Genomic DNA, 14,237 nt, shown 5'->3' on the forward strand with positions numbered 1-14,237 from the left:
AAGAGGCTGTCAGATCCCCTGGAACTGAAGTTACGGACAGTTGTTAGCTGCCATGTGGGTGCTGGGATTTGAACCCAGGTCTTCTGCAAGAACAGTGTTCTTAACCACTGAGCCATCTCTCCAGCCCTGAAGTAACTTATTTTTAAGGTGAAAAGAAAAAGGAGCCCCTGGAGGTGGCCCTGTCCATATCTATTATGAATGTAGATCGTCTGGAATTTGCGGTCTCTACAACCATGGCAGGTTCTTAAGCATCGCACACTTAAATGTATAGCACAAAGAGTTCCCTCTGGGAGGTCCCCTGTACATTCTGTCAGCTGACTGTTGTGTGGGGAAGTAGTGACCAAGGTATGCTTGTGAAAATCTGCTTAAGCAGACCTGAGAGCCAACCTGGCCAACCTGTAAGGAAGAAAGCACATTTGCATTTTATGAACCCTGCTCTATTCTGTGTTAACAAGCATAGAGTTCTTTTGTTTCGTTTTGAGACAGGGCTTCACACTATGGCCCACAGTAGTCTGGAACTCACTCTATAGTCCAAGCTGGCCTTGAACTCACAGTAATCCTCTCTGGCCTTCTGAGAGCAGCTGGGATCAGTCACATGCCCTTCCCTCACCTGACTAAGCATGCACTCTGCCAGCTGCGGTGAGCATAGAGCTGTTGATTGTGACTTTCTTACTTCTTTCTAGGTGCTATTGCTAAGCTGTGTCTAAATAGAGGACGGAAGAGGAAATGCTAAAATACTGAAATAAATATGGCTGCATTGTTTCTTTCCCAAGAACTATTTGAGACTGAATGTCTTGTGTGTGTGTGTGTGTGTGTGTGTGTGTTTATACATGTAGCGGCCATAGGCCAACATTGAGTGTCTTTCTCAATTACCCTCCTCATTTTTTGAGACGAGATCTGTTACTGAACCTAGGACTTGCGGATTTATCTAGACTGACTGGCCAGGAAGTCCCAAGGATCCCCCGATTCTGCCTCACCAGTGCTGGGATTACAGGTGCGTACCACCATGCCTGGCTTTTCTATACAAGTGCCAAAGCCAGGTCCTCATGTTTGTGCAACAAGCATTTTATGAGCCAAGTCGTCTCCCCATTTCCCCCATCTTTTTTTATGGAAGGTAATTTCTGTGACAAAAGGTACACTAGACTGCCAGGTTGTCTGCTATCGAAGTGTGCCTAGAATAGCATCATTGGGGAAGTGAAGACAATTTGCCATGAAGGCTCCTTTAACTAGATTAGTTTTCTCCCAACACTATATTCATTTACATGAGGTACATTTTAGATGTGGCTTTAAACCAGCTCCTTATATATAGGATAACTTGGATTTTTGGAGTTGTGCGGCCCATGAGCACTGCCACATGGGGCTGTCTGCTGCCCGCCCCGGCTCTCGGGGTAGACTGTTCAACCTTGAGATGGCATGGAGAACCAGGCCAATGGCAGGGTGGGAACGTCTACTCTGACGTCACTGGCTCCCCTTCAACTTTTACTTATCAGGTAAAACAAATGTTTGCAGTGCCTACAGAAGGTCCTACCTCCAGCTTCTGACTTGGGACACTTTTGGTGCTGAGCCACAGTCACAGAATTTGAGAAATTTCTTGTTTTAAGACTCTTTCATCATGAACTTTTTAGGTAGCCATTCAAAGCACTAATATGTTTAATAACTAGAGTTTAGATGTAAGGAATTTGCTATCTAGGACATCAGTGACTAAGAACAATGAAGCTAGAAGTCTTCTAACATGACAGTATTCTTTTTAAAATTAATTTATTTTTATTTTATGTGTCTGAATGTTTTGCCTGCATATGTGTAAGTGCACCCATGTGTGTAGTGCCTACCGAGGCCAGAAGACGGTGATGGATGGAGTCCCTGGAACTGGAGTTACAGATGGCTCTTAGCCACTTTATGAGTGCTGGAAGCTGAACATAGGTTCTCTGCAAGAGTAACCAGTGCTCTTAACCACTGAGCCATCTCTCTATAGAGGCCCACATGACAGTATTCTAAATACCATCTTAAGTTTTGATTTTGTAGCTCCATGAGTGAGTAGATTGAACAAACAGTGCTGCTGATCTCTGCACTGGATGATTAAGTCTGTTTCTATAAGACTTCTTTACATCCCAGAGAAACCTTCCTCGGGAGGAAGGCTGATGTACAGAAAATTCTGTCCAAAATCTGGAATCTTTTCTAAAAGAAGTATTTGGAAGTCTTTCGGGGGGGGGCAACAAGCTGTTCTTTCTCTTGGTAATCAGATAAGTTTTCTGCTCAGTTTTGAAATATTAACTCCCTAAAACTAGCAAGAATGCATACCTGTATGTGTAATGGACACAATTTCAAGTTGCTTTGGTGTTTGCAGATTGTAACAGGAGCGTGTCGTCTACCAGCCTGGCACTCTGCCGCTTCGTCAAGCTTCCTTCCTAGTGAGGCAGATGGCTGTAGGTCAAATCATCTCATAAGTGAAAATATAAAGTGGGAGTTGTCCTATGAGGGGAAGGAGAGCATGCTATAGGAACATGGAGGTCGAGCTCAGATGTGAGAGTCAGGAAATGGCTTTCCCACCACATGGCCTTAGTTACCACTAGAAGACACCCAAGTCGGGAATGTGGGTAAGATCATAGTAGAAATAGCCCAATACGAGGTTCTGAGGTGACAGTTGGGAACGCAAGATACCCAGTGACTATGATGATGACGACAGTTCAGTTGGAACCTAAGGAGTGCTTAATCTTACAACATATGAAGACATTTGGATTTAGTCAAAAGAGCCTTGAGAAAATCACTTCATGTTGGTAATTTGAAATAGCAGTGGGTGAGTTTTAGAGTAAATATTGAAAGAAGGCCTGGTAGGACTTGGTTAGGGTTGGACCTGAGTAATGGACAGAGACTGAGGGTATCAAGGCTAAACTACATTCATCCAGCGGATGCTAGGTAAATGGAGTTACCATGCACTGAGACAGGCAGCTGAAGGGTTCATACCCATGGGAAGTGTCTTTCTCTATCATGGTGTTTGCCAGCCTCGTGTTCTGGTTTACTCATGCAGTGATTTATTGATTAGTTCAGTAAATACTGAGCCAGAGAAAAATGGCAAAGATGTTCATTATGTTATATGGAAGGGTTTTTTTTTTTCCAATCTGGTTTCTTTAATAGGGTGAGCTCCTCAGGGGCAGGGCCGTGTTTTAGTAATTCTCTGTCTTTGAAGTTTCGGTTTATGTTGCATTCTCAACAGTTACTGAAGGAGCGAGTGGGTGGGTGAAAGAGTCACCACTGTAGAACATTTTCATACCAAAGTGTAAGCACGTGAATAGCATGACGATGACAATGATGATGATGATGATGATGATGATGGAGTCTAAATCCTAAGGTACTTACTTTGCTACAGACAAGTGACTTAAGGTATTTTGTGTCTCATAATGCTCTACTGCTGTTTTAACTGAGTTTTAACCATAATTCCCTTAAAATAGATCAGTATTAGGATATTCAGAGATGAACACATGAACTATGAAAATGGGTTCCAAACTTTGTGAGACCTCCTTGGCAAAAACCAAAATCAGGATTAGCCGAGGCCTTAAACTGTATTATGGGATATATCACCGTTAAAAGAGAATAAAAAAAGCCAGAGTGGTGGCACACGCCTTTAATCCTGGCACTCGAGAGGCAGAGGCAGGCGGATCTCTGTGAGTTCAAGGCCAGCCTGGTCTACATAATGAGTTCCAGGACAGCTGGAGCTACAGGGAGACCCTGTCTCAAAAAGACAAAAAACAACAAAAAATAAAATAAAATGTTTTCTACATAGAAAAAGTAGTATGAAAATTTACTCTTTCACTACCTTGCTAAGAAGGTTTGTGGGAGGTTTGAGAATATAAAGCCTTTGTTTAGGGTGTCTAGGATAAATTATATGAAATTAGTATGTATGCTCTCATGCAGATGAAGACATCGATGGGATTCTGATTATTGGAAAAGGGTAAAAGAATTCAAGTTTGCTGGGGACCTACCACATGCTAACCTTTGACATGCCTGATCATATTTAAATCCTCACGATGCTACTGCAGTGGTAAATGATACTGCCTCCATTTTCAGAACTGCAAAGTCGTGAATTAGGTAATTGGCCAAGATTTATACCTAGTTCTGTTTGTACCAAAGCCATTGTTCCCATTCCCTGTCCAGGCTTTAGTTCTCTGTGTAGAGGAGTAAGAGAACGGAGGCTGCTAGGGCAAGATTGGTACATGCCTTAGAGGGCCATAGTGAGGACTACATGAGTGATACGTACAAAGCCTTCAGACACACCCTGGCCTAGTGTTCGCTCAGTGTGGCGGAAGAGCCGCACGAGTGTTTTATGTGCTTTGGGGGTTTTTGTTTTGTTTCCTCTGGGTGTTCTGAAACAGGGTCTCCCTGTAGCCCCAGCTGGCCTGGAACTCACTAAGTAGATGAGGCTGGTCTCAATCTTACAGCGATCCACCTGCCTCTGCCTCCCAAGTGCTGGGATTAAAGGTGTACACTGCCACACCTGTCATAATGTTCTTTCCTTTGATCCTAAGATTATCATGGTTTAAGGTGAATAAAGTCAAAGAAATTGCTCTAAATAAGCACAAAGTCAGGCAGACTTTAGCTGAAGTCCCAGGAGTACAGACCTGTATGAAGCAACAAAGGTCTCAGCCCCAAGGCCCCTTCCACAGAAAAGCCCTCCTCAATCCCCAGAGTAGGTTGAACCCCATGATCAAACCTCCTATTATTCCATAGTTGGAAAGGCTGAGTTAAAGATGGAGTAGAGGAGGAAAAGCCCATTTTAGCCACTGTGACCGGCCTGAGCCCATTTCAGTCACTGTGACCGGCCTGAGCCCATTTCAGTCACTGTGACTGGCCTGAGCAAATGGCCTGAGACATCAAAGAATGCAGTTTGTTCCTGAAACTGGAAGCCAGTGCGGTATGAGCACCAGGTGGAGAGAGTGGAAGGAGATTAAGACAGAGACTGACGGACCACAGCAACCGTAGAGGTGGTAGAGCCTTGAGTTGGTTGATAGTTTAGATGGCATAAAGTGTTCTAGAAGAAGAAAGGCCACAACCTATGCTCTTCCAACTCCAGAGCTCACTCGGGCCTTTGTGTGAAGAACGTGTGTGTTGAGGACCGTGGGGAAGGCAGCAAGAGGGGTCAGGGAGAGCATGGGGGAGGGCTGCTTGCATAAGCAGAAAGAGGTGCGCCAAGTTGAGAACTGTTTCAGTTCCATGTAAAATCATCCAGACTTTGTAAAGGACTGGGTGTTGGTAATAAACAAGTAGACCCTGCTTCTGGCTTGAATAGCTTCAGAAATGTGGTGGCAGTCTTTGAGTAGCTTGCAGGGAGGAAGAGGGTTATCTTAGACATGTGAAATTTAAGCTTTGAGATATACAGGTCTCAGGACTCTAGTCACGTGGAAGTGCAGCTCCAAGGAGAAGCCTAAGCTAAAGGTTTAGCTTTGGGAGTCTTTGGAATATTAGTAAGTCAAGGAAACAGAACAAGCAGGAGGGAGGGAGGACCGGAGGTAGTTGACATAGTCCCAATTTAGTATGGGAATTGGCCTATGTGATAACAAGGACAGTCTGCCATCCACAAGGTGGAAACCAGGGAAGCTGACAGAATAATTCTGGGGCTTCAGGCCCTCAGAAGCAGGCAGTTATTGAAATAAGTTCCTGGATCTGAAGGCCTGTGAACTGAAACTCTGATGCTGAAGGTTGTTCAGGTAAAGGAGAGAAAGGCTTTGCTCTAGTGCGATGCTCAGTGCAAAGGCTTAGGATGACAACCACTAGTGAAGAACGTCTTTATTGGCTCTACTGGTTCAAGCATTAATGTTTTCCAGAAACACCTTCACAGATACTCCCTGTGACAGGGATGTCTTACCAGAATTCTGACCATCCCTTAGCTCCATCAAATTCACAGTGTCTTGAAAGTAGACAGAACAGGGTGTAGGATACCTTTAGCAAATCAAACAACCAAACTTAAAACAAAACGTTGTAAAAAGACAAGCCTATGATAAGCAACAGCAACGTCATCCATTCACAGAAGTTTTGAAGAATTCGTAGAAGTGAGAAAGGAGATGGGGTCGGGGAAGGAAGTGGGATTCAGAAATTGAGAAAGGGACCAGGCACCAGGGGAGGTGTGCTTTCTCTAGGGGATGCTGGGTAGTAGGCCAGATTCCATCAACATATTCAAAGAAGAAGCAGGCATCATGGGTAACCAGTGCTAGTGTTCACCAAAGAGCCTCACTTTGGGCATGATGGTCTGCTTGGGCCACCATTTTGACCATAAGATAAAACTGTGATCTGGTCTGAAAAACAAAAGCAAAAACAAAACAAGCTAGTAAAACGGACTCTGTGGCAGGCATCAGGGCCACTGCAACAGAGAAAGAGGTGTAATGAGCAGGACTAGAAGCTCTGCCTCCAGGGGCAGCTGTGCCTGGGAGTGGGCCCTGCACGGTGCTCCTCACACCCAGAGTGCTCCTCACACTCAGAGTGCGCCTCACAGAGTGCTCCTCAATGCAGGGTGCTCCTCACACTCAAAAGTGCTCCTCACATGAAGGGTTCTCCTAGCAAGCAGGGCCTCCTCACTCAATACTCCTCATGCAGGCTGCAGATGAGCCACTCTCACAGACCGTAGAGGAGCAGCCAGCCGTGAACCGAGCCCACCATGCCATAAACCTGAGTACTGGCTGTCTACTGCCCAGCACATTCCTCCGCTCACAAAGATATACAGGCAACCTGGGGTTCCAGGAGCTTAAGGAACCAGCAGGTTGAAGAATGGAGACGGGCAAACGCCCCAGCGGAAACATGGAGCTTGGCGCAAAGTGACTCCTGGGGGTGCCAGATGGACAGCTTTAGTCAGAAAACACTGCGTCCATCAAATAACGCAGCAAAAAGGTGATATGACAAATGAGGGAGAATAAAGTGTCAGCTGAAATTAAGAACATTCCCAAGGGCATGATGGAAGCGTTAGCTCGGCTGAGAAAGAAAAGGCGCCACCTGAAGATACCTTGTTGCTCCCAGCCCGACGTTGAGAAATTATGCCTGAGTGTGGATCAGTAAGATGAAGAAATGAAGACACAGTTGCTACTTGATGCAAGTACAAAAGTTGGAACAACTTGGTGAACCCATTTTAAGTGGAAAATACCGTTAGAAGGGTTATTTAGCACTCCTAACCTGTGCTAGTCCGCTTTTCTTTACCTTATCAAAACACCTGAGATACTCAAGAGAGAAAAAAGTTTATCTGGGCTCGTAGTTCCTGACCTTTCATTTGCTTGGGTAGCACGTGGGCCTTTCAACATATAGGACTTCGAAGGACATTCAAGGCCCACACTGTGACGTGTACCCAGCATTTCAGCTTAGCAACACCATGTTCTGTGGAGGACTGTGCTCAGGACTGCATGGCTGAGACGGAGCCGGGGCTCCCTGCTGCCGCCTAGTGTCTCAAGGGAGCCTTACACAACCTGGGGGAAATCAAAATCCAAAGAGGTTCCCACTGAAGGGCATATGGATTTTGCATCATTTTACGTTAGAAATGTTATGAATTGAAAAGGAAGAAGTTTGAGGCTGGAGAGATGGCGCAGCGTTAAGAGCACTGACTGCTCTAGCAGAGGACCCAGGTTCGATTCCCAGCACCCATATGGCCGCTACGAACCATCCTTAACTCCCAGTTCCACAGGAATCCGACGCCCTCTCCCGACCTCCGCGGCATTGCACGACACGGGTACACTCACATACATGCAGGCAATACAGTCATAAACATAAAATAAAAATAATAAAATAGTTTTTAATTTTTTTTTTTTTTTAAAGAAAAAGAAGTTTACCATCTAGATCAAGAGGTCTGCGGCGGCTTTGGGAAAAACACAGGGGAAGCAGCGGCTTTGGAAAATAGCAGAATGTTTTTGTTCTGAAGAAAGCTCCATGTCTTTTGAATGAATTGGTCCTCAATGCACTGAATAAGATGGATTTTAAAAGCTAATTACACCTAGTTGCATCCTGATGAGACTTCAGATCACCATAAGGAGAAAAGTCTCTAAATCCTTCTTAAAATGATATTAGCTACAAAGAAATGAGAGCCAAACTCATCAGAAGAGGCTGAGGTCACGGGAGAAATGTCTTCAACATCTGAAGGGAAGATGATTGTGAAAATGGAGTTCAAACAATGAGATGTGAGAGCAAAATAAAGAGACTTTCCAACCTGAGACGATGCAGAAGGTGTGTTTACAAGGGTATACACATTGAGTGAGGGCGTCGGGTCAGGGTAACATTGTAGCGTGATGCAAAATGGGTTGAAGAAGGGACATACAGAGTTTGGAGGAGAAAGCCATTTGGAAAGGAAGAAAGTGTGGAAAACTTGCTTTCAAAGTTCTAGTACTCTAAGGTTACCTTTCACCTAGTGCGTAGTCAAATACACACTTGGTTTTAGGCGGCACACCGGTTCCATAATCACAGTGTTGTAAATGGTGAGTATTGAGTCATGTGGCTTTGCAGAACAGGGTGAAAATGTTATGATTCTCAACATTGCAGACATCATTAACTGCACCAATTAAGGCTGTGGGGGAGGAAGGGTAGAAGGAAGCGCCCTAACGTCCCTATTTTTCCTAGCTGCCAGTCTAGAGTGGGATCAAGTCAGAGATGTGTTAGTGAGTTATTTAAATTTAGGATGGCTAACTTTAACCGATGAACCCACAGCAGAAACCATGATTAGTAGGTGCTTCGTGGAAATGAGAGGGGGGAATGTGTGATGGGAAGGGGAGCCTCTGTGCTCCTGTGAGTTTCCACGAATCATCGGCATGGCTTCTGTCCTCTCTGGTAGCTTTTGCACTTCCTTTCTTGACTCTGGCAGTATGCACTTAAACCGTCTTGTATTAATTAATACATCGGTCCATTTTTATTGCTCTCGCTTAAAACGCGTGCATTCTTTGAAATTCTAAATACTGTCTTTCCTTAATTCTGGACAATTCTTGGCTGGTTTTCTTTCTATTTTATCTCTCTCTGTTCTCATAATTCTGTCATATTAGAATGAATGTGAGACTAGGTTTAAATTTCTTATCCCTCCCTCCTTGCCAATCTCTTCCTTCTCCTTTGCATCTTTATTTCTTTACCTCTGTGTTGCAATTTCAGTTATTTCTACAGATCTGTCTTCCACTTTCATAACTCTCCCTTTCCTTTTCTCTCCCTCTTTCAATGATAAACATTTTTATTCTTAGAATTACTCCTGCTGCTCTTCTATAAACTGTTTCCTTCTTTTGCGATCTGCCTATCTTATGAATGCTGCATCCTTGATTTGATCTTTTATTACAGCAACTTAAAAGTCTCTTTTACATTGCCACCCCGTTTGTGAGTCTCCTCCTTTCTTGGCCTCTTGACATTCCTACTGCTGAGTTTCAGGATGTATTTTGAACTTCTGTAACTCAGGGTTACCGGCTAATGTAATTGCCACATGTGAACTGCCTTCATGGGTGTCCTACTAGGGACTGTGGGGGCATTCCCATGGACCCGCCTCATACTTCTCACGGGTGTGCAGCCTCTGTGAGTTCTGAAGCAGTTTTCCAGTATGTCTGCTCACGATGTGTGCTAGAAACACTGCTTTCAAGTGCAATCGTGTTTCTCCCTGTACGATGGCTCAACAGTAGTGGACAAATCTAGTAAGCTTTTCAGAAAAAGTCTTTCAATACCATATAATGTTTTTATGGCATTTTAGAAAGCACAAAGCCAGCCAGTCCACCTCTATTCATTTTACAATTGAGAAAAATGAGATCCAAAAAATGTGAAGCAACTTACGCTGAGACCCAAGCGAAACATTAGAGACAGCCTCTCTCTGGTTAAAATACCTTGATGTAAATGTTGTTCAACGCCAATCTGAACGTAAATCTGCTGACTTCGGTTCAGTTGATGTGCCTATAAAGTGGCTTTCCATCCTTGATCCTGTCCCTATTATCAAGGCTCCTTCATGCCCAGTTCAATTAAGGCTTGAATGTTCTTTCCAGTTACTTCTAGTAGAGATACTGGGCAGATCTTCCTTTGTCAATGATTTAATTTTGTCCTCCCTCTCATTTTTAAAAGGGCATGCAGTCTGTTTACAAATACCTATACCCTCATGATGACTTTCTATGTCTCCCAGCAAGCATAAACAAGGTAGGGGATTCAAATTCAGTGATCCAACTTAAAGCAGACGATAATGATTTGTGTTCTGTTTTCAGAACGGAGTTCTGAACATTGACCCAAGGAAGCGCCTTGAGCTGAAGGTATAGTATATTATTTACACTGAAGGAGCTCTTGTGTGGACAAGAAAGTGCTGACGGGCCAAATGGATCCCATGGAACTGAGAAATGTCAACATGGAGCCCGACGAAGAGAGTAGCAGTGGAGAAAGTGTTCAAGACAGCTACACGGGGGTGGGCAGCTCCCAAAAGGCAGCCATGAGCAGGTACGGGGGGAGTCAAGCCACCAGGCTCTGTGCAAGAGAGACAGGCTCACAGACACGGAAAACCAGGGTCTTGTGGAAGGACTGGATTTATTGCAGATACATTTGAGATAACAATGTTGATGTTAATATAGCAAATCCCTGATCCTGAAATACAGTAGTAATGTCAGTCCTTTGTGGGACTGGCTGGAAACTGAGCTTGCCGGGGTCTCTGTCTTTACTACTAATGCAGCCTGTATTTCATCTGCATTCGCCTATTATTCCCTTTACCTTCTGGATGATTCTTTCTTGGGTTTTTCTTGCTTTGACTATACTTTGGATGTTGGCTGTGTCTCCAGGGTTTCCAGTATCCTCTGAGCAAGCTCATTCACAACTGTTATGGGGTCACCCACTAAATATACATCACGTTCTCAGCCCATTAAATCTTCCAACCCAGTTTCAGATCATTACATTGTCTGTGGACTGCACAATTCCACAGGACAGCTAAGGTGACTTAACTGCCTCATTTCAAATAAAAACATCTCATCTCATTCACACTGTCTTGGCAGGGCTGTAGGGGCATGTGGGGTAGAAGGCACTATTCTTCCTATAAGTAGTTTAGTGCGGTAAACGTCAGGGTTGCTGGACCAAAGAGGCCCTTGAGAGGTAAATAATGGCAATTTCCAAGTTGAATGACCTTGTGGGTGAGGTTGAACTCAGGGCACTGGAGTCTGCGGAGTAGCCACTTGATTTAGGGAATTATTTATCTTCTGTAGAATGGCAAACTAATACCTACATTTCTAAGGAAGAAATCAATGCATGGGATGTAGGTGATAGTCAAATCCTTTTTTTTTTTCTTTTTTTTTTTTTTTTTTTTTTTTTTTTTTTGTTATTTCTCTTCCACCTCATGACTTTGCTGATCCAATCCAGGTATGAGGGCCCTTTTGACTCGGAAGGGGATGTGCTCAGTTATAAGGTCTGCAGAGGGTGGCTGAGCCGAAGGAAGCACACTTGGGAGAGCAGTCCTGGACTGAACCGTTTGGCCCTCAAGAATCCACAGTGATGCTCTCAAGTTTGCACAACTTCTTAGCCACTCACAATGACAGCGCATGCATAAGACGTTATTTTGTGATTTTATATTTTGTTTTGTTTTGGGGACAGGGTCTTCCTGTAACCCCAGCTGGCCTGGAATTTGCTACTGGACATCAGGCTGGCCTCAGTTTCACAGGGATCTTCCTCCCTCTGCCTCTGGAGTGCTGGGATTAAAGGTATGTGCCACCCTGCCCAGAAATTTTATAGTTACTTTTTTTAGCCAGTGTGGTGGCGCACGCCTTTGATCCCAGCACTGGGGAGGCAGAGGCAGGCGGATCTCTGTGAATTCAAGGCTAGCCTGGTCTACATAGTGAGTTCCAAGACAGCTGGGGCTACAGGAAGACCCTGTCTCAAAAAGATGGGTTTTGTTTGTGTTTGGTTTGGACTAAACCAAATTTAAATTTTGCCTCTGCTTACAATTGCTTTTGCTGAATGTTTTCAATAGATGTTTGATTTGGTGTCAAACCATTGAACATGCTGGGACATGTCTCAGGTGTTTTGAATGGTCTTAGCCTGTTTTAAGCCTACACCTCATATCACACCCAAGTAAGAGCACACAAATGCCTCAGAAAAAGTAATGTTTACTTTCAAATTCTAAATTTTAAAAATCACTCGGGATGAGATTTTAATTTGTTGATTAAAGTAAAAACTAAACTATTAGACATTCCTGGGTGCAGACTGTACTTCAAGCAACACTTTCATTCTTAGAGTCTTTTGTCCCATTTTTATCCTGTCAGAGTTGATCAGGTCCTTGAAGAATACAGAAAGCTTTGTAGCTCTGTCTGTCATGCTCTATCTGTACTCTGTTCCTCTCTGTTCTTCAAGAGTCGCCCTGTCATGCCTCTTGCTCACCAGAGTACCTTCAAGATTAGCTCCTATTTAAAAGATAATTTGTGAGAATCTCCTGGAATAATTCTTGCTTCCATTTTATTTCTAAGGAATATTTTCATAAAATCCTCTCCCATTGTTTGGTCTTACTCTTGAATGCAAGAAATACCTTGGGAATTGCAATTTGTCTAATTAGAAAGTACTTTTAAGAAGCATGCAGAATTGAGCATTGAATAGAACCAAAAAAGCCTGTATCATATTTTGGGTAAAACTGTAATGATGGCAGTTGGTGTTGTTAGTCAAGCCTTTTGGAAATATGGCCGGCCCTCTGTCCGTAGCTCAGAGCTCCTGTATTGTGGCTGCTGTAGTTGGCCAACACAGGAAGGGGACAGCATCCTGTGCTGGTCAGGAAGTGGACAGCATCTATCAACCTGTGCAGCTTCTAGCCTGTGTCCAGGCAGACCATAATCACAGTGTTCATGAATCTTGTCCCTTTAAAGTTTAATTTCCCTACCAACTCCTTTACCAAGTTGCTGGGTTTCTTTAATAATATCCTCAGTTTTTCCATTATCAAATAATAGCAGAAGCACATTTTTCAGAGTCATTCACACACAGACACTAAACACACACACACACACACACACACACACACACACACGCACGCACACACATACAACCAAATACAACTTAGAGCTGCCATTCAACTACTTTGCAATAAGCAACATATGTGTAAAGGGCAGAAGGAGCTGAGTAAGAGGATGTGTCTGCTACGGGGCCCTGCTGGCACTGTGCGGTGCCAAGGATCACCACAGGCAGCCTGGCAGGAGAACACGTACTCCCTTTTCTACCCACAGGTGTCTCATCTTCAGAGCAGGACCATGAAAATTCCTCTCAGAGGGATATTTGGGGCAACAGAAGAGATGCATGTCTGGGTATCTAACAAATATTTTGGTTACATTAGTAAAATCAGAACTGGGGGTATGACTCGTGCAGAGCACTTGGCTGACAGAGGACCTGGGTTCAATCCTTGGTACCATAAGCAAAAATTAATTAATAAAATCATCTCACCACAGCACAGCAGTAGTTTAGAAAACTCAGGGCCATAGCTGGAGCCAAAATGGAGTCCAGTTAGTCTGCTTCTTGCATAGTTAATATGAAAAAAAGCATGAACGGTTTTTCAACTAAAAATATTCCCTTCCTTCATAATATCCACAGCCCCTCCCAAGGTCTATTTATACGGAATTCAATGATTGATCTGGAAAGAATTATGAAGGAAGAAAGTTCTAGATGTTTTCTCCCTTAAGTTAGCAGTTGGCCCCCCTGCTTCATTCAGTCTCTTAGACCTCTGAAACATAAATACAACGGATGGTGGCACTTAATGCGATGCTTTTTTTGTTATTTTTCTTCTGTGTGCCTGTTCAGTCAATTTGCTAATGAAGATGCTGAGAGTCAGAAATTCCTAACAAATGGATTTTTGGGGGAAAAGAAGCTGGCTGGTTACTCCGATGAGCATGTAAGTGGGCCTCTGCCTTTGGGCAGTAAACAGGACTGAGGGTGTCCCATCTACCTAGGTCTCAGTGGGAAAACAATGTGTTTGAAATTTTCCAGCCCTTGATCAGCACATTCTCTGTTTATTCAAGCCCTTACTGGAATAAGGGCTTGTTTTTCCTGTCTGCCATATGGCTGCATGAATCATTTATGAAATTTATTTGTTTTTTCAAGAAATCATTCTAACCTAAATGTAATCTGCAGTTATACATGCTTTCCTTCTTTATATTAATCCACCTGTATTTTTAATTTTTTCTGAGATCTATGTTGAAACCAAGCCCTACATTGCCTTCAAAATCACATGCTTTTATTGAAGTTCTGTGTACTAGCTCTTACTCACTATGATTTTATATTAGTCTTCGATTTGGGACTGTAATTTCTCCAGGTGA

General features: G+C 43.6%; 1 protein-coding gene across 10 annotated transcripts in view; it reads left to right on the top strand.

Moving 5' to 3' along the window:
* Nucleotides 1-14,237, top strand: part of Slc38a4 (solute carrier family 38 member 4) — a 69,485-nt gene that overhangs the window by 31,814 nt on the left and 23,434 nt on the right. For 3 of the 10 annotated variants that reach the window (XM_029567429.1, XM_029567431.1, XM_008841306.1), the window contains exons 2-3: nt 10,179-10,404; nt 13,723-13,813. In XM_029567429.1, the coding sequence (XP_029423289.1) occupies nt 10,286-10,404; nt 13,723-13,813 (210 nt within the window). In that variant the 5' untranslated portion in view covers nt 10,179-10,285. Of the gene's footprint in view, nt 1-913; nt 995-7,803; nt 8,191-10,178; nt 10,405-13,154; nt 13,233-13,722; nt 13,814-14,237 lie in introns of those variants that run through there. The other 7 variants (XM_029567435.1, XM_029567437.1, XM_029567432.1 and 4 more) reach the window with 6 other exon arrangements.

Source organism: Nannospalax galili, unplaced genomic scaffold (assembly GCF_000622305.1).
Source record: "Nannospalax galili isolate Female #2095 unplaced genomic scaffold, S.galili_v1.0 scaffold841, whole genome shotgun sequence".
Taxonomy (NCBI): domain Eukaryota; kingdom Metazoa; phylum Chordata; class Mammalia; order Rodentia; family Spalacidae; genus Nannospalax; species Nannospalax galili.